Source organism: Mytilus galloprovincialis, chromosome 6 (assembly GCF_965363235.1).
Source record: "Mytilus galloprovincialis chromosome 6, xbMytGall1.hap1.1, whole genome shotgun sequence".
Classification (NCBI taxonomy): Eukaryota; Metazoa; Mollusca; class Bivalvia; order Mytilida; family Mytilidae; genus Mytilus; species Mytilus galloprovincialis.
Genome location: NC_134843.1, coordinates 34,829,058 through 34,850,828, shown reverse-complemented (window position 1 = coordinate 34,850,828; position 21,771 = coordinate 34,829,058). Strand labels below are relative to the sequence as shown.

The 21,771-nt window shown below is 31.0% G+C and overlaps 1 protein-coding gene across 1 annotated transcript in view; it reads left to right on the top strand.

Annotated features, from left to right (window-relative positions):
• LOC143079457 (mdm2-binding protein-like) overlaps positions 1–21,771 on the top strand; it is a 30,833-nt gene that overhangs the window by 1,344 nt on the left and 7,718 nt on the right. Inside the window, exons 2-15 of the mRNA XM_076254802.1 lie at positions 2,210–2,313; positions 4,652–4,746; positions 5,225–5,286; positions 6,486–6,534; positions 7,598–7,808; positions 9,772–9,861; positions 10,798–10,898; positions 11,325–11,385; positions 12,889–13,012; positions 13,682–13,966; positions 14,671–14,829; positions 15,689–15,820; positions 20,203–20,294; positions 20,742–20,833. Coding sequence (XP_076110917.1) covers positions 2,210–2,313; positions 4,652–4,746; positions 5,225–5,286; positions 6,486–6,534; positions 7,598–7,808; positions 9,772–9,861; positions 10,798–10,898; positions 11,325–11,385; positions 12,889–13,012; positions 13,682–13,966; positions 14,671–14,829; positions 15,689–15,820; positions 20,203–20,294; positions 20,742–20,833 — 1,657 coding nt within the window. The remainder of the gene's footprint in view (positions 1–2,209; positions 2,314–4,651; positions 4,747–5,224; positions 5,287–6,485; positions 6,535–7,597; positions 7,809–9,771; positions 9,862–10,797; positions 10,899–11,324; positions 11,386–12,888; positions 13,013–13,681; positions 13,967–14,670; positions 14,830–15,688; positions 15,821–20,202; positions 20,295–20,741; positions 20,834–21,771) is intronic.

Sequence of the window (21,771 nt, the reverse complement as noted above, 5' to 3'; positions counted from 1 at the left end):
TTATTGGAAAGTAACGTCGGTAAAAAAAAAGTACTTGTTTTCATGCATAAACTATAATTTGATTTAGTCGGCTAAAACAATCGTTTGTATACTGAAGGAAAATATAACATGTTTGTGTGGTCACTATGAAAAAAAAGAAAAGGCAGCGAACATCACCTCTCTCTCCCTCTTGTTTAGATTAAAGCTTAAAAAAGAAATGTTACATATTCCGACAATAATCTTATTTTGTAATTTACAATGCAATCTAATTACAATGTTCCCATTAGTGAAAGACCCTTTTGGTCCATCGCACTTTAACGAACAAACAACCATCGCACTTTAGCGTGAGACACCATCGTACTTTGGCGTAGACCATCGCACTTTAGTGTGACCATCGCACTTTAGAGTACCATCGCACTTTAGAGTCCTACATATATACTTCTTGCTTAAGAATATATATGTTTAGGTATTTTGAGTTATGGGAAAAGTTAAAGAGGGTCTTAGTAGCAGAATTGGTAGGGTGCCTTGGTCATTTTTTTCTGTATTCTTTATTTTTAATACAAATTTTCACTGTTGCTATATCCTAACATTGTGCATTTACTAAGCACAGCTGTTTTGTGCTGTATTGCCATTAAGCACAGCAGAGGTAGAAAGGCGAAACTGGTAAAGTGTGTCAGACCATAGAAACAGAATGAAGCAGGTCACCTTTCAAAACATACTGCATATAAAGCTCAACTGTGCCAAGCAATGATCTAAAAACTTGTGTGATAAAGCTGATTGACAAGTTTTTCAGCCTAAATAGTAGAAAGATAGAGTTCTATATGGGCTAATGATGTTGTTCTTGTATAACCAGTGATTCAACAATAAACACAATGTTTGATAAATATCTTTATTAAAACATGCCCTTTTCATATTATCATATCACTCACCAAATGCCCTCATCAGGATTGGCACCCTGCCCTTTTGAAATCCTAGCTGGAACACTGTATTTCAATTCTGAGATAATACCTGAAACATCACATGTTCGCCCTATAAAAAAAAATAGGTCTATTTGCCCTGATAGTCCGTTCGCCCTATTTTTATATAGGAAAACACAGGTGTACCAGATAAAACTGATGAACCAGATGTTTTGTAAGCGGAAAATTAAAGGCAGCAATAATAATACATGTAAATCACATACAAGTGACCTTTAAACATATTAATAGTAATTCACTTTAGTGCTTTTAAATATTCGTTTTAGGAAATAAATGTGTGTGATGTGCAGTTCGAGATTGATTTTGTTAGGCCACATTTAAAGGATGTCTGTTTCCCATCCCCCGGGTCTACCCTTTGTAAACAGACCAGGAAGGCAGGTTCTTTTTTTCTTTTTTTTTTTTTTTTAACTGGATGTGATTGTCATAGCATGGTTACATGAATGGTTTGACTTGTCCAGTCCAGGCCACTTATCAGTTGTTTGTGCTCAATTTGAGTGTATTTATTTAGATTATCAATCCTTCTGCTTTCAAGCACTTTCCAAAAATGGAAACAAATTATTTTCAGGAAAAAAATAATTTCGATTTTTTTTGTGGAAAATAATTTTTTGACTCAGGGGCTTATTTTTGACCCGGGTGGGGGAGGGGAAACAAATATATTTTTAATTTTGGCCTTATACATGTTACTGTTAATGAATGGTTTTATATTGTTATAATGTATCAATTAAGATAAATACATAGAAAACTTAATCTTCAGCTGTTTTATATTAAATACCTGGTAGTCATGAAATTCGCAGAAACTTATTTCCTGGTAGCAGCAAGACAACATAATACACCATAAGCAATATTCAGCAAAATTATAGACACTTTAACATATATTCAAATATATTATATACACACAATGCAACATAATAAAATAAAAATCAGGGTGAACGGACTTAGGGCAAACGGACACAGACTGTATAGTGGGTTATTTTAGCGAATATAAAATTTTCTTTGAATAAGGTATACGAAAAAAAAAATCTGTTATCATTTTGGTGGATTCAAACTTTTATCAATACCTTTGCATGTGCCCTTTTAAATAGGTTGAAATTATTATGGCGATTTTTTCCCCGAAAAAAAAAAGCGAAAATTTACACCCTGTGAAAATAACCCCCTATATGGTATATCATATGTAGTGCTGGTAACTGAAGAACATCAACATAATACAGTTTTATGTTTTTGGCGATAGATCATCATTCAATTTGTTTTCATTGCAGAAGAATGTAGATTATTATATCCTCAAGTGAAAACAAAGATAAAAGATATATTTAAAGATAGATGTAAGATTTGTTGCATTGAAGTAGAAAATTCAAATCAGCAAGTAAGTGCAGTGTTTATTACAATGCTTGTGCCTTTGTGGGGAACAGTACATTTTTTCCTAAGTGAAATTATTTTACATCAGCATAGGATTCACATTTCAATCCACCATGTCAAAAGTTTGACCCAACCATGACTGAATGTAGCAGGTTAAAACATGTTTATCAATGCTCAACACTCCCCTAAACCATATACATTGGTGTAACAAAAAGCATGCACATATAAAGAAGACCAAACTAAATATTGTTTGAAAAGGGCTTTTCACATCAGTCTGATACTTAAACAAAAATAACTAACAAAAAGCAACTTTTTTACTGAAAACAATTGGTAATGCACGCAATAATTTCTGAAATTACAGTAGTTTGTAGAGGGGCAGTAGAAGGGGAAGTCATCCTGAAATTCCACAAAAAATGAAGAATTCTTTCCCTGATCCTGAAAAATTATTTATAAATTCCTAGGCTAAGACCCAATAAGGGTAAATCCCAAATATCCTGAAAACAAAGACCCAATCCTGATTCCCGAAAAAAATAAATAAAGGGCTTAATTCTGGCATCCCCAAAAAAGGCCCGTTCGCCCCTCTCTGTAGATGTATATCAAATACAACAGAGGCGATTTAGAGGGTTTCCAGGGGGCCTTTTTGGTTGATTATATTAAAGGTGAATCACTGAAGCATGACTGGAGCAGGCCCCCTCTTAGGCAGTCAGTTGTGCCAATTTGTTTGTGATAAAAAGAAAATTTTAAAATGAAATATGACATGAAGTATGAAAACATAGCTCTTAGAACATGCTTTCAGAAAACAAATAAAAATTTGGGCCACATGACTTGTTTTTTTCATGTTCTTGCTTCACAACAAAATGGGTAAACTCATAACATTCCTTTATAAAAATTTCATTAACTGGGTTATTTTCACCTAGTTCTGCAAAATTGAAATAAATTGAACCAACAAAAAAACAACTTTCATTTAAAAAAAAAATAGTTGCAAAAATAAAAGAAAACACATATGTGACCCGCCATGACATTTGCAGGCTTATGGAGGTAGAACGTCATTGTTAGAAAAATTATAAACATGATAAATATCGAGATTCAATGAAATACGTATTTGTGAAGAAGAGATAAACACTTTCCTTGGCTTCTTTTTTTGCGGACGCCGAACTTTACATCATATATAGGTTTTGAAGAAGTTTTACTTTATCGTTTGAAGTGAAAAATATGTGAATCTACATTTTAAGTTGATACAAAAAAAAAATCAAATTTCTGCTCTATAGATTTCCTTTCATAAATGAAGTCTGAAATATATTCATAATAAATGAACCATATCAAATCGGCATCAAATGCATATAAGAGAACACCTACTTATAAGCTATCACGCGTCGCATACTTTGTATAGAGACATGCATAATAAATCTAAAGTAAAAAAAAGGAATTCTTCAAGCTTACCTTGACGAATTTTAAACTAACTTCATTTCAACAAGTTTAAATTACATGTTCTAAAATAGAGCTACAAACAAACAAATAATGCTCTGCTCTAAAGTTTTTCTTTCATAAATTAAATATATCCATAATAAATGCACCATATCAAATGCATATAAGAGAACACCTACTTATAAACTGTTACACGCCTCATACTATGTTTAGAGACATGCATAATAAATCTAAATAAAAAAAAGGAATTCTTAAGGCTCACTTTGACAAATTTTAAACTAACTTCATTTCAACAAGTTTAAATTACATGTTCTAAAATAGATCTAAGAATTGTTTGCATTGCAGTAAATTTAAGTCTTTAAAATTTTAATCAAATACGCTATTGAACATCACTATGAGCCAATAAATACAATAATTTTGTGTTTTATAAATAAAGTGCCTTTAATAAATAAAAGTCGTCATAGAACAGTCTCATTTTCATACCGGTATTCGAAATGACTTGTTTCATTGCTATTACAACAAATATGTCATACCGTAATAACATGACGGAGAGTTTTGTTTCGGAATATTCTAGATAAATATATAAAAAAGCAAATTTTAGACAATGTACCCTCCTAAGCCTGGAAATGGCTAGTCACATATAGTTAACGGCGTTTTTCTCACAATGACGTTCTACCTCCATAAGCCTGGATATGTCGTGGCTGGTCACATATATTTCTTCATTAAGATAAAAGCCTATCAAACGAATTAAATTCTTCTCATAAAATTTGCAGTTTATTTAATGATCTAGACCAGTTATGGTCTGCATTTTTACAATCAAAGATGGTGGAAGACAACCCAAACTGCTTTATTTCTACAGGCAAGAATAATCTAAAAAAAACCCAAACAGTTCTATTTATACTTTGTTTGTTTGTATGAAGCTATATGTCAAGGAAAACAGAGAGAAAGTGGAATGGAATGATGAACATGATGATGAACCTCCAAAAAGCACTGAATCTGAGGATGATGTTGAAAGGTTTGTGATGAAATTTGCATTAAAATTTATGTTTACTAGAAACAGTAACAAAAATTCTACTGTTAAAATTTAAAAAAATTAAATCACTTGTATGATCCAGACAAACAGTTTCTGTCTACTGTGGAATCATTATAATTCGTTGGATACCAATTTTCTAGGATTTCCTGGGAATAGGTAAACCACGAAATTAAATGTTCAAAGAATGACACATTTTCTAAAGGCTTGTATAAAGTTTTCCCTCATCCATGACAATCGGTGCCCACGAAAATAAATGAATCCACAGTAATTGTTTATAACTGTGTCCAGGTGAGTAAGAACCTCTGAATTAAATGTTCATTGAATGACATATTTTCTATAAGATAGTACACAGACTTCAGCAAATTCATGAAATTAAATATCCACTATCATGCAAGTTTTTCCTAAATCCATGAAAATTGCTACCTACGATAAGTAAATCTTCAATATTCTTATATTTCAGCAGACCACAAAGAACAGCATGTGATTTGTTACATGAACTCGCTGATTTAATGCCATTTGCAGGTAATGTTATTATCAGTACTTCTCATACTTCATACATGTCAAAGTCGCAACAATTTTTAATTTGTTTAATTAAATTTCTGAAAAACTTACTTTTTATTGTCAAGTGCATTGGGTCTGAATTGTAGTGTTAACTTATGTCTTGAATATTCCACAGATATGAAATTCTTAAATGTAAAAATAGCTTTTTATATCATTTAGAATTGAGTTTATAGTTATAAGATAAGTGTACTGTAAGTGTAATTAGAAATAAGAAGATGTGGTATTAGTGCCAATGAAAAACTTCCATCCAAATCACAATGTATAAAAAGTAAACAATTACCGGTATAGGCCAAAGTATGGTCTTCATCATGGAGCATTGGCTGCTTCTAAAGGAGTAGGTCGATAAGGGCCTAAATTGGCCCCCTTTTTTAGGCTAAATTTCAAATTTGAATTTATTGACCAATATCACAATGAATAATAGCTTATATAGTGACAACATAGAAAATAAGTCTTTTTGTTGCAAAATTACGTTCCTGTGTATTATTCATGACGTCACAAATAGTACTCATTTTGATTTTCCACGAAAAAACAAGGAAAATGGGTAAATTTCCATTGAATATTTGGACAGGAAACATAGAGCGCATACGTCGACAAAAAAGATCTTTGACAAGAATGTTTGTAAAGACATTTTACATGTCTAGCTTGAATATTAAGGTTGTCGACGGCTGCGCTTTATGTTTCCTGATCATAAATTTGGCTGAAATCCTGCCAATTTTGTCATATTTCACCAAAATCCCTTATTTTGACCTAACTCGGATGTAAAATTCAAGGCATTAGAATAAAACTATGACAGAAATTGTTCTATAACACTTTCTCACATGTATTTTGGTCAACTAAAAACATTTTTTATCTTGTAGTATTGAACTTTATAATTGGGGCCAAATATGACCCTTACCGAACTTACTCCTTTGTTATTGATAATGTTGAATAATATTACTTGCAGTTGTATTTTTGTATTAAAATCTTTCTTATTTACCCATAATGTGGTTAATAGATGATTGATGTAGTCAAAGACTTGCATGCTAAACCAAAGTTTTGGTCAACACTTTATTAATTCAAAAAGTATTTTCTTATAAGTACTTTTTGCGAAGGAATATTTAGATTTTTTGAATTTTACTTGTACTTTCTATATGTTTGTTTTTATACCTTTTCCATTTTAGGTTGTATCATTGATATATTTGTTGACATACCTGAAGAATTTGACAGCAGGTAAAATACTTATCATACAAACTATTATTGGCATAATTAAAGAGGGGCTAGGACCTGTATCAGGACTCGGGGATCTGGTGTTTTTAAGTTCGGATTTCGGAATTGACCCTTTTGGGATCCAGGAATTTTTTTCATGAATTTCGGGATGTCGGGATTTAAATTTATTTAAATTTGGGACCTGGGGATTTCGTGTGTTTAAGCCAGGGATATCAGGATAAGGATCCCTCCTACCCCCTCATTAAATGATATTTAGAGACCCTGTAATAGAAAAGAAAGGATATGGGCTCAGGGGTATCCATTTATTACACAAAATCAGTACAAGAAATAAAACCAGCAACTCCAGCTGTGTCTGGATGGAACAAAAATTGTTAATCATTCATTCAAAGATGAGTCCAACAATTACAAAGCTTCCTGAACACTAGATGCTTTAAACATTTTTCTTGAAGTAGAGGTTGAAAATGCACTAAACTACTAGCTTAAAAGGCTAATAGAAATTGGTTTTTATCCTGAGATCTTGCAAGGTTTTATTTTACTTGATCTTTTACAGTGATTATATTTGTCCAATGTCCTTGACCTCATTTTCATGGTTCAGTGACTACTTGAAAAAAAGTTCAGATTTTTTATAATGTTAAATTGTCCCTTCTTATAAGTACATATTGTAATAGGATTACTATATTTGGTATGTGCATACCTTGCAAGGTCCTTATGCTCATCACACAGTTTTTACTTGACCTTAACCTCTACCTCATTCCATGGATCAGTGAACAAGGTTAAGTTTTCGAGGTCAAGTCCACATCTCGGATACTATAAGCAACAACTGGCAGATGTCATCTGTCCCTGACCTCATTTTCATGGTTCAGTGGTCAGAGATAAGTATTTGAGTTTTGATCTTTTTTTTTTAATACTATATGCAAGTCACGCAAGAAAGTTGGAATTTTTTACCTCCTCCTGAACAAGTGAGTTATTACATAGATATAAGATGATGTGGTATGAGTGCCAATGAGACTACTGGTACTCTCAGTCCAAGTCACAATTTGTAAAAGTAAATCATTGTGTTTTACAGTTGTGAAGGCTTTCTTCCTTTGTATGGTGCAGTAAGAAGATTCAAAGATTGGCACAATACTGTTGTAACATCCATTTACCAGGGTGACAACACCTCCACTGACAATGAATTTACTGATATTATTCCTGGTATACAAACATGTAGGATGGATGACCTTGACTTTCCTGACAAGGTCATATGGAGAGGGAAAATATCAGTTGTTGATAAAACAGTAGGTATTCACATTTATTTTAAAATGAACCAATTGTTAAGATAAAATTGACAAATAAAATGTATCATTAACTGGGAACAAATCAAATACTGTCATATTTTTATGCCCCACCTACGATAGTAGAGGGGCATTATGTTTTCTGGTCTGTGCCTCCGTCCGTCTGTGCGTCCGTTCGTCCGTTCAGGTTAAAGTTTTTGGTCAAGGTAGTTTTTGATGAAGCTGAAGTCCAATCAACTTGAAACTTAGTAGTACACTTGTTGCTTATGATATGATCTTTCTAATTTTAAAGCCAAATTAGACTTTTGACCCCAATTTCACGGTCCACTTAACATAGAAAATGAAAGTGGGAGTTTCAGGTTAAACTTTTTGGTCACGGTAGTTTTCGATGAAATTGAAGTCCAATCAACTTGAAACTTAGTACAGTTGTTCCCTATAGTATAATCTTTCTAATTTTAATGCCAAATTAGATTATTACCCAATTTTTACAGTCCATGGAACATGGAAAAGGATAGTGCAAGTGGGGCATCCGTGTACTTTGGACACATTCTTGTTTTTTTATCAAAAACAAATCTGAATAAGTTGGTTTCCACAATATAAACTGATGATTTTGAGAATTGGTCACCAATTTCAGATTAAAAATGCACTGGTCTTTCTATCCAAAGCCAGTCAGTTATGATAATTAAATAGGAAAGATTTAAGTAAGTAATGTGAGGTTGAGATCAGCAACCATATATTCTCTGGATAGACAAAACAATGCAGGGGTTCAAATTATCGGTTGTCCGATGTCTGCGACCTTTAACTATTGCAATCAAACTTTAGTTTTGGTTACTAGCTACGCCCGACAGACCTTATATTTGAAAGAAAATAAAAATTAACTTTGCCAACCTTTTTATCAAAATTCCCAAGTAAGGATCTGAAAATTTATTTTCATCTTTATTATTCATGACAGCGATGTTCATTTTATTCAACCGCTAGCTTTATACAGAAAATCGCCGACAAGTTATGTGTAAATCTGAGTAAATTTGTATCAGACTGACAAACACAACACTGAAAAACAGTGGATGCCATAAACCGGATCAGATTCCGGGTGTCGGATAAAGGTAATTCTGGGTTTGCTGATCAAATACAATAAAAAATAATAATTCCAGGCAGGTGACAAAATGCAACTATGATAATGATATACAAACACTAGAATTGAAAAACAGATATGGAAAAGAAAGAAAAAACAGAAAATTTTGTATACAGAAACTCAAAATTACTTTTAGTTCACAAATTTTCATGCCAAAATTCAAAACAATGTGACAGAAATTTCCTTTATCATTAATAAATGTTGATATTACATGTAGATGTTTTTAAAGTGTTAACATCTTACTACAATTCTAAGGGGTGATTTCCTCACAATTTTGTAGGACCAGGAAATAGCTTAAAGTTTCTTACTTTATTTTCACAAATAGTGCAACTAGATATGATACAATGTAAACAAAGTAACACAAGCTCTAGTGAGCTTTTATAATCTAGCTGAAGAAGTGTGAGCATTGAGATAATGGTATAATTAGTAATGTATTACCAATCATTGAGAAAACACACCCACCCACAGTGACACCCTCCCCAATACCCCAAAAAAAAAAATTATTTGAATTCATAATATACAAGGCAATTACATTTATTATTGAACATGTTATACAACAGTGACAATGACAACAAAACAAGCTAACCTAACACCAAAAGCACATTAATTTTGTATCTTACGGAGTTTTGAAATATTTTGAATAAAAGTAGGACCTGGAATTTAGGTTGTGGACATTTCAGTTTGGAGTGTCAAAGGTCCTGGACCTTCCAGTACCAAATGTTAATTTGAACCCCTACAATGAAAAAGTTCTTTAGTTGACCTACAGGTATAAGATTTTTTTTGCTTTCATAATCTGATAGTTTTATTTATTTATTGATGGAAAATTTATTTCAGGTGAATAAAGGATTTATTTTGCCTGGTTTAGAATTAAGACAAAGCAGCATAAACAAAGAAAGATCAGTAATTACACATCCAAGATCACAAGTGAGATAGCTTATGTTTTAGGACTATTTGGTGTTACATTGTTTGATGAATATCGAGACCTTCCTATTTTAAGCAGTTTGTCTGTTGGTTGGAGTTTGAAGCTTTTTTCAAATCTCAAACCAGTCAGCTTAAATATAGAAAAAATAATATTTCTTTAAAAAGATACTGACTTTAACAACTTTTTCCATTAAAACTGAGTTAGATAACGTACAACATAAAACTCACCTTTTCTCTTTGTATATTGAATAAATATTGACCCTTACCATGCGTCATATGACGGGCGTACCAAGACCACTGTTGTTTGGCTCCAATGGCATTCCATACTTTTTTTTAGAAGTCCACGTTTATGAAACGTCTACTTCTGGTTTTGGGTCTATTTGAAGTCAAAAATCGTGAAATTTCGTATTTTTGGTCCAAATGACCTTCTGTAGACTGCTGAACCAAGATAAGCTACAGCTGGATACCTTTACCAGCATCCCTCGGTCTTCTGGGTCTAGAGAAAGGATGAAAAATCGTCAAAATTGACGCTTTTTGCACCTGATGACCAACTTTGGGCCAAATTACCACTTATAGGCAAATTTGTCTGCCATTACTTAAAAACTTTTTAAAAAAGTTTCCACATAATTTGGTATCACAATTTAAAACAATTTGTTATAATAAAAGAGGAATTGTTGCATAGCAATATAGGGTTATTTAGAAACAGATCTTTGGTTTTTTTAAGCAAATTCAACTAAATACCTAAAAGTGTAAATATGCTTATTGAAAACAAAATAAACAATTCCATGCAGATTATTAACAAACTGTAGAAAAGTAACATACAACTGCTTGAAAATTGAACATAACCATGCATGAACAGTTTGATGGATATTTGTAGGCTATTTAAATTTGTGTCTTTTATAAGTTATGAATTTAATTAAAAGACTAATTTCTCTGCAGGAAAATAAAGACGTTGTTTTAGGTAGAATGTTGGAAGTTTTAGATGAGGTTGATATTGAGACTATTCCACCTTATATGTTAACATCCAATGTATTTTGTCTGTATCCTTTATACAATTTATATTTAGATGTTGATAAATTTGCAGCAAGTTTTGTGTCGTCACCTTTATAAAGATAGTCAGAACCAACTTTGAATTTAAGAATTTCTCATGATAATTGAAGAAAAAAGTTTGTCATATTAAATTTCTTTTTGATACGCTCATACAAACAAAGTTTTAGCTGTAAATATTGATAAAATTCATGATTAAATAAAAAAAAAAAAAAAAAAAAAAGAGACAGCAATTACAAATTGGTAAATTTCCAGTCTTTTTTAGTATTTCAAGATTTGTTAAAATCAATCTTATCTGGAAAAAAACAGTCCCTGAAGGGTTTAGTTATCACAGTTTTTACTATAAAACTGTGTTGGGGTATATTTTCAATTGTCAGAGCAGTAAAGATTAATTTTGGCTATTTTCCTTAACACTCCAGAACACAGAGATACCAACATCCGCATGCCATGGTATTCATGGAACACATCAGAACTTCCCAGGTTTGTATTAATACTATAATATATATATATACATATAATTTAATTTTGGATGTAATACGTCTTCTGATTGGCTGACATTGTTTTGTTTTCAGCTCATAGATATAGTTTTGTCATGTGATCGTGACGTCATCAACATTTTTTCATGATTTACTCCGTTTTAAATAGAATTTAGAATTAAATTATAAGAAATAACTGTAATATTTTTTCTGTCTATTTAAAATAACATACACGGGTTATTCAGTGTGCACCACATTTTTTTATGTTATTTCTTCATACCGGTAGACAGAAAAAATATTACAGTCATTCCTTAAATATAATTACTCATATTCTGGTATCTGAAACATATATATCTGTATTACGCTTTCCCTAGAAAAGCAATAATCTAGACTTTTGGTTGGTCATACTAAAATGGCAATATTAGATGCTCAAAACAGTAAGAACAGTATACAAAATAATACATTGGAATGTGAAATGCTGCAATTAGGTGTGTAGCAATGTAAATAGATGTCCGACATACTTAGAAAATGAAATGATGGTGCAAGATCATCAGTGAGACATATCATAGCTAACAGCCAGAGGATGAGAAAATAAAACACAAGTCAATGTTGTTCATATTGGAACATTCATGTTCTTTCTTCAAATACACATTTAAGGACTATGTCATCAGAAAGTGGGAGGTTAGGAGGGGATGAAGATCATTGGTTATTTATGGTTTAAGGTCAATATGATGTATGCAAAATTCCTAAAAAAGTAATTTAATTTTGTTTATGTCTTACCATAGGCAACTGAGGGATTAAGTGTTTGTCTTGGGCATCGATCGTCTTTCCATCCCTCCAATATTTGTTTCCTCACTCTTAACTAAAGTTTGCTGCATGCAAATTTTATGAAAGTCATACACAATGCTAAGAACCACAACACACAAACAGAGTTCTTATTTTGGTTGTCAGTAAACAGTTCTAAAGTTATGCCCCTTTTTAACTTTAAAAACTGCAAAGTTTAAGTGGGGGCATTTTATGTCCTTGACCCCATTCTTTTTTTATTTTAAATACTGTGTATTCATTATTATTTGTTGGATAACAATTTTCTTGGGTTTCATTGGTACAGGTGAACCATGAATTCCAATGTTCGACGAATAACATATTTTCAATAGGCTTTGTATACAGGAGTGGCAAAACCACGAAATTAAATTCCATTAATACGTAAATTTTTAGCAATCCACAAAATTTGATACCCATGAAAATAAATGAATCCACAGTACCCATTTTAATGGCATATCCTGTTCTTTATTAAGGTTGGAATAATCAGACAGTAGAGTTATGTCCCCTAATCATTTAAGAAAAGTAAAGACACAGCATAATAAAAGTACAATGTAATGTTGCATAAAACTTAATTTAAACTGTCGTGTGGAATTTTGAACTATACAGAAACACAGCATCATAAATAGTACAATTTGTGTAATTTTGGATAAAAACTTGAAGTAGCAAAAATGTTATTTAATTGTAGAGTGGAATTTTGATGAGACTTTTATGTTACCATGGTGATGTATTAGAGACATTATGTGGTGAGAAATACCTGAATACAACATTATGGAAAGAGAGTATAATTGCAGATATAACATTTATACAAGGTAAAGATACCAAGCTGATGGAAACTTTGTAAAGTATAAGAAAAATATAAAAAATTACATTATGATTGACAAAATATTTTAGATCGTTTTACTGATATCATATATACAATATATATTTTGAATCTCACAAAAAATTCCTTCATTATATTGTTACAGGTGATTTTATAAGAATCACTCAAAATACTCCTCGCAATTTGTGAAAAAATGAGCCTAATCAATGTATAAATAATCTTATAAAGTTTTCTGTGTTTACTTTCTGTACTTGGATTTGGATATAACTTTACATTGCGGATAAATTTAACAATAACAGTTAATTCAAACTGTCAGATTTACTCTTGAAAGCCCTAGAAAACAATCTTGTTAATGTGTGTTCCTTTATGCTTTAATGTTGAAAAAGTCATTAAAAAAACATTTCTGCTCATTTGAAAATTTCTTTTCAGCTCATTTAGAATAAATGTTTCATAAAATTACTTTATGTTGGGACTGTTCCAAAAGTTATCAAGTGGGGGATGACAGGCCCTGAAATTGATTATAAATAAAGGTGGTATCATATTACTTGCAATTTGAAGTAAAATGGAAAAAAATAATTTTTATGGGTGTTATGGGTCTGAAAAAAGTGCGTATTATGCCCCGCATGTGTTTTATAATAAACTTAATTTTCCATCACAGAACCAGAAGAGGAACTACTTCCTGGACATGAATACATACATTTTATAGCGTATTGTAAAGAGGACAGTCAAGACATTATCATGTGTCAACTTAGATCACCATATCAGCTGAATGGACAAGTGTTTGATTTTATTTACCATAACTCAGTGCTGCTACCTGATGAGCATGGAGTAGATGACAATTTAGATTTTATATCAGAGTTACCATTTTTTTCTGAAGAAAACTGGAATCAGATGATGGTTTCGTTAAAGGATATACAAGTACAACTGCTAAAGGAATGGCTCAGTAAGTTTTTTTCATATTTTCTTCCATTCTGGATTTTTTCTGAAAAAAATAAGTTGTCTGAACTATTACTTTTGCCTTAGGATGTAATTTCAGTTCAGAATTGTACGTTTTATATGCTCTCATTTTACTATGGAAAACAGGACACAGTAAGTTTAGTTTTACTTATCTTTAAATTTACATCAAATACAAAATCTAGTAAGTGGGCATGAATGCATCAAGACAAAACTTATTTTTTACTTTGCCTACTTTGGTGTTATGTTTAGAATATTTACTTTGTAGGACTTCTTGCTTCTAACTTAATATGTAATATGATGTATTGCAGCATCTTGATCGCTAATTTTTATATCATCATTTTTTCGCCTGGCCTTCTACAAAGGCAACAATTGTTAAGTTTTCTTTTTAAGTTAGTTTGATAGGAATTTCTTGTGATAGATCACAGATAGTTTCTATAGAGGTGCCATACTATCAGTACATATCAGTTTTACTATTTCAAGCTATGTCCCCTAGTTCAAGGTCCAAGACCTTTCAAATATTTAGCAATGCTGCAGTCCATCAGATTGTCTCTCTAAATTTTCTGCAAGACATATCTCTGTGTCAACATTTTATTCATTGTTGGGACACAGTATTTTAAGAAGGACATACTGACAGTCAGTGTCAGTCTGTTCACTTTGTATGTGCTTTACTGTACTGTTTCTTGTTTTAAGGTGATAAAGAGAGGAAAGACAGTCCTACTGTTGTAAAATTAGATGATCTTCATGCTTTCCTTTATGAAGTGCAAAAGACATTCCTAAACCAAGTAAAAGAAAATTTACCTGTCACTGGCATTCAAAGACAACCTCTCCCAGATCTTCAGGCTTTTTCAGGTAATTTAAGCAAAAACTTACAAGAGCTATAATGATTTGTAAATAAAAGAACACAAAGCATTTTAGTGTTATCTAGTATTTAAAATATATATGGCATAACAAAAAATTGATATTCCTTACTACAACTGAAAGTTATCATTTTGATTTCGTAACTGGATTGGTATGAAACTAGGCATTTGAAGATCACCTTGAATATTATTGTAAGAATTAAAGGAGATGTTTTTCGAAACCATAAAAACACCGTAAGAAAAAAATGTGTTTTAAAAACTGCAAAATTCTCTTGAAAATACCAATTCAGGGGCAACAACCCAACAAAGGGTTGTTATATTTGTCTAAAAATTCCAGGGTGGACAGATGTTAACCTAATTAATATTATGTCTTGTCAGATTTGCTCTAAATGCTTTAGTTTCAGAGATATGTGCCAAAAGCTGCATTTTTCTCCCTTTATTCTATTTTTAGCCATGTCGGCCATGTTGGTTGGCACTTTTGATCATTGGACTATATTTTTAAATAGATACCCAAATGATGATTTTGGTCAAGTTTGGTTAAATTTGGCCAAGTAGTATCAGAGTAGAAGATTTTTGTAAAAGTTAATTTCAAGGATGACTGAAGCCAAGTGATGAGAAAAGCTCACCTGGCCCATTGGCCAGAATCAACGTAATCAATCTAATGGTGCAGTAGTTTATGACAATATTCAATTATAACTTCCATTTTTCAGAAATAAAGGGATATGTCTATCAAGTTTTTGTCCATTCATACAAAAAAATAAAAAATTTTAGCATAAGAATTAAGTGAGTTCAAATTCTAATAAAAAAGTTACACAACACTTTTTTTCAATTCTGCACATGGATTACTTCAGAGCTAGAGAAATCTCCATCATCTTGGTCAGAGAGATGTTTATTGGTATATCAGGAGTCTCAGAGGAAATCCTTTAACAGACTACAGTCAACAGACAGTATGGCCCTGTCGTCTCCTGTTCAGTCTGAGGATAGTAAGTACAGACAAGATAGAGTAGAATAGAGAAAATCCTTTACTAATTGATTTGACGGTTACAAAAATCTGTTTTAATATTGCCACTTTGCAATGCCAGGTAAACTGCATTTGCGTCCATCAAATTACCAATTGACAGTGGTAACTCTTCAACTACAAGACTGTCATTCCTTATTACATGTAATTTAACTCTTCTTTATAAAAAAAGATGTTGAAAAATTCATCTTTTTATTTTAACTTCATTTACTTGTGATATTGACATCAAGCAGGGGGAATAAACAGTACTCTTGAAAATTTAATAGAAAAAAAAACCTTTTTGAAAGGCTACAATATAAACTTCGTTCTTAAGGATGTTCGCTACTCTGTTTCAAAACAACAAGCTTTTTAAAAGACTGTTATCAATTGATAGTATATAAAACGAAAAAATAAAAGGGAATCAAATAAGAGCAAGGGTAAAATGGGTTGAAGAAGGAGAGAAAAATTCTGCATATTTTCTAGGGATGGAAAAATCAAGACTGAGTAGAAAAACAATAACCCAATTATATGATGATAAAGGTCAAATTACAAGAGATCAAGACAAAATATTAAAATTAAAAGCAAATTATTATAAAAATTTATATTCTACAAAAAACCCTGAAATAGAAGCAACTAAAAAGTATTTAGATTCTCTCAAGGAATATAAGAAATTAACTGATTGTGAAAGTAATTCTTGCGAAGGGGAAATAACTGTTGATGAATGTACTGATGCGATTTTTAAAATGAAACTTAATAAAGCACCTGGGCTTGACGGACTAAATGTGGAATTTTATAGAACATTCTGGGATGAACTTAAATCTTTTATAGTCTCCACTTTCAATTACTGCTATGAAAAAAGAGAACTATCTAACACTCAGAAAGTTGGCTTAATATCTCTAATTTATAAAAAGAATGATCCCTTTTCTCTAGACAATTACAGACCTATTACTCTTTTAAACTATGATGCTAAATTACTTGCTTATGCCTTAGCACAAAGATTAAAACCCCTGCTACCAAAGATTATACATACTGATCAAAAAGGATATGTCAAAAATAGGTATATTGGTTTCAACATAAGACAAATACAAGATGTCATAGACTATTCTGAAACTTTCAAAATTGATGGGGCAATTTTATTTCTTGATTTTACAAAAGCATTTGACTCATTAGAATGGGACTTCATGTTTGAGACTTTAAAAAAATTTGGATTTAAAGATAATTTTATAAGGTGGGTTCAGACAATGTACTCTGATATTAAAGGATGCATTATTAATAATGGATGGGTTTCCTCCCGTTTTAGGGCATCTCGCGGGATCCGACAAGGATGTCCGTTATCATCGTTACTATTTGTTCTAGCTGTAGAAGTTATGGCGATAAAGATAAGGGAAAATAAAAACTTAAAAGGACTAGAAATAAAATTAGACGGTAAGAGTAACACCCTGAAAATCTGCCAATTAGCTGACGACACTACTCTATTTCTTCAATCAAAAAAAGATGTATCTCTAGCAATTAATTTAATAGAAACATTTGGTACTCTCTCAGGTTTGAAATTGAATAGAACAAAAACTGAAGGAATATGGCTTGGTCGATTAAAACACAGTCGGGAAAAAATTGAAAATATAAATTGGTGTACTACACCAATCAAAAGCCTCGGAATTTACTTTGGTTATAATAAACAAGAATGTCAAAAACTTAACTTTGAAAAACAACTGTTAAAAAGTAAAAAAATAATATCTGATTGGAGTAAAAGAAATCTTACTATCATAGGAAAAATAGTTGTCATCAAATCTTAAGTTTTACCAAACCTAACATATGTTGCATCAAACACTATTATTCCTAAGGAAATGTTGCAAGACTTTAAAACTTTAATATACAATTTTATTTGGAAAGGCAAAAGAGATAGAATAAAAAGATCAACACTTTCAAATGATTTTCTGGAAGGTGGACTTAAAATGACAGACATTGATGCTTATATAAAATCACTACATATCAACTGGATTCTTAAATTAAATGAAAATAAAAATGACAACTGGACAATTATTCCCAAATTCTACTTCAACAAATTAGGAAAAAATCTTCTTGTATTTAAAATGAATTTAAAGAATATAAACGATATTGATAAAAATAAGTTACAATATTTACCGGACTTCTATAAACAACTAATTAAAGATTGGATAAGTGTAAAGGGAGGTAATACAAAATATCCTAAAAATTTTCTTGAAATTAGAAAACAAGTTTTGTGGGGAAATGATAATATCCGGTTTAATGGAAAATGTTTAAACTTTGAAGATTGGATAAAAAGTGACATTATCAATATAAATGATGTAATTGATGAACAGGGCAATATCTCTGAAACTATCATTTTAACTAAACTAAAATATAAACAAAATTGGATAAGGCAAATATATTATGTTAAAAAAAGCAATATCAACTGATTGGAAAACAATTCTTTGCACTGAAGATTCATTCAAAACTAAAGTTAAATTTATAAACGACTTAAAAATTATGCACAGGACAATTACTCCCTTGATGAGTACAAAAGAACTCTATAAAATATTCACACTGAAAAATAGTTGTGATAAACCAAATGGTTTTCTTATGTGGGAAAAAATATTTGAGAAGCACTTAAATTCTAAATTGAAAAATACTTTTGTTTTCATTTTTCGATATCTAACTGATAATAGATTGAAAATATTTAGATGGAAACTTATTCACTACATACTGCCAAGTAATGAACTTTTAAACAAGTGGAAAATTACTGAAGACAACTTATGTAAGCATTGTAAAAAAAAGGAAGACTATGAACATTTTTTTGTCAATTGCTCATATAATAATGACTTTCTAAAAATAATAATGACATTAATGAAATCCCTAGGTATTGAAAAAGATATTATAAACCTAGAAAATTTAGTAACAGGGTACAAAATTGAAGATTTAGCATACTTTGATATTAATTACATATTAACTATTATATCCTTCTCAATATACAAATCACATTTTGTCTCAGAAAAGAAGGCAAAAAAAATAAACATTTTAAAAATTTTCCAGAAAGAAATTTCAGAAATTATTGAAATAAACAACTTTAATAACAAAAAAACTAATCAGAAAATTCTAAAAACAAATAGATTCATTGCAAAGATTCAATTGAATCAGGACTAATCTTTTTACGAAGCACAAAATATTGTGTACAAAATTGATTATTGTACACAAGACAAATATGGTAATATTTATAATCAAGTTCAACCATGCATGTTCAATGTTTGTAAGCATGTTCAGCCATGCATGAGTCACCACATGTAAATTATACTGCATTTTTTATATTTTAAAATGTGTATTTACAAAAGATAAAAAAGAATTGTTATAGTATAAATGTATCCGTACGTTTATTAATTAATGTGGAAAAATAACATGTATCATTTCGGATGTCGAGTGTTCCAACTTGTTACACTTAAATTACCTATTTGTGAATTACACACATACACTTCGACAAAAAAAGATCAGTAAATAATTAAAGAAAACTTGAATAGTGAACTCACCATATATAATCGTTAAATCCAGTGGATAATATTTATATAATTTAGACGACACACATCAAAACTATACCCGATAACGCACATGCGAAAAACAACACTGTGCCCAATACTAATGGAAACAAGGATCATACCAATAACGGAGTTGATTCCGTGAAAAAAAAATACTATGAAAAAGAGAAAAAGAAGCAAAATGTAATGTATGTGTATAATCACAATAATTTATCAAATATATTTTGTGAAATATTCTATGTTATGAATACTAATATTATGAATAAATAATACCTTGCCAAATAGTGCTTCCCTTAACTGTTAGGTAAGCTAACATGAGGGATACTAAGTTAAAGCTGTAAACTTAGTAAATTGTTACAGCAAATATGCAATAAAGATATTGTTATGTTGGGAAAAAAAATAAAAATAAAAGTATATAAAACAGAAACTAGAAAAGCAGAAAAAAATTAGGGGTCCGTATGCTTGTTTTTCGAGATATAAGCCATTAAAAATTTGGTGGGACATTGTCATCATTTGACTTTCAAATACAAAAAAAAAATAAAGGATTTTATAAGATTTTCAAATATGACTTATAAATCTATGTGTAATAAAATTATGAAAAGAAAAATAGGGTTTAATGGGCACTAGATGGATAAAACCAGAGGATTTTGAATATCTGACAAAACTTCAAAAAACAAGAGCAAACATCCTTAAGCTGTATTATAGTTGAATTTGCTTCTTTGAGAAATATTTAAGTGAAATAAGCTGACCTGGGCAAATATGAGATTGTGGTCCTTATTCTAATAAATAAATCTAAATTTTACTCTGATTTGATTTTAATTTACAGTGCCATCTACCATAGATATTACTGGGTTTCTAAAACTTTTTCAACAAGATGGAAATCCAGCAGCAACAAAGTTATCTCCTGTTAGAAAAAGGGTAAATATTTATCAATATGATAATCATGGTGTATGTTTTGCGGTCATTTAATGTCTAAGTTATTCTTAAATACAGATTTTTTTGCAAAAATTGAGACTAGATAGATTCTAAAAAAAGAACACGCACAATTTGAATTTTTGAAAGCACAGTCTGGTTGCATCATTTCCTAAAAACTGCAACAGCTGTTCTTGAATTATTGTCACTTGTTTAATAATCTCAAAAGATATGCATACACAAAAAATCCTATTTAACATAGTTAATTTATTCTGTATGTAGGTTAGATAAATTGTCTTATAGTTTTGCAAAAGAAAACAGCAGTTTTTACCGTAGTAGAGATTTATTCTAATTACTTAGATATAAGAAGAAGTGGTACGATTTAAAAAAGAATGCTCTGATTCATGCCGGCAAATATTTAACCTATGTAATCATAATTACAATCTCTTTTAGCATCCAAGTCGATCATTTAGACTGCAAAATTCCTCTGATATACAGAAATCATCCTGGCCAGATTGTCATTACATGCCACATTTTGACATATAGTGAGTATGTTTGCATTTAGGGGATACAAGTATTGGATGATTTTCTGGTATTTTAATAATTAATAGAATTGGTGACCATCAAAATGAAAATTTACGCCTGCAACTATTCAAATACAACTATGTTTATCTGAATTCTAATGTGACTAATAAAAAACCATTAAACTCTATATTTTACTATAATTCACATCATGTCTGCAATTATTAGCACAGTTTTGCCTTCAGTTCCATTTCATAGACTAGTGATTGATTTTTATGGCCCCGCAACAAAGTTGTCAGTGCCATATAGTTTTACCCTTGTCTGTCATTCCATCATTCGGTCATTCCTTCATTCCGCAACAAACCATTATACAGACATTTTTCTAAATGCCTTGAGATATTGGGCTGATTTTTGGTATGTCAGTTAACCAGGATGAGTTGCAGATCAAGTTAAAGTTTTGTTCTGCTCCACTAATTTTTGTCGAGCCTTCGACTTTAGTCGAAAAAGCGAGACTAAGCGATCCTACATTCCGTCGTCGTCGGCGTCGTCGTCGTCGGCGGCGTCCACAAATATTCACTCTGTGGTTAAAGTTTTTGAAATTTTAATAACTTTCTTAAACTATACTGAATTTCTACCAAACTTGGACAGAAGCTTGTTTATGATCATAAGAAAGTATCCAGAAGTAAATTTTGTAAAAATAAAATTCCATTTTTTCCGTATTTTACTTATAAATGGACTTAGTTTTTCTGCGAGGAAACATTACATTCACTCTGTGGTTAAAGTTTTTAAAATTTTAATAACTTTCATAAACTATCCTTGATTTGTACCAAACTTGGACAGAAGCTTGTTTATGATCATAAGAAAGTATCCAGAAGTAAATTTTGTAAAAATAAATTTCCACTTTTCCATATTTTACTTATAAATGGACTAGGTTTTTCTGCGAGGAAAAATTACATTCACT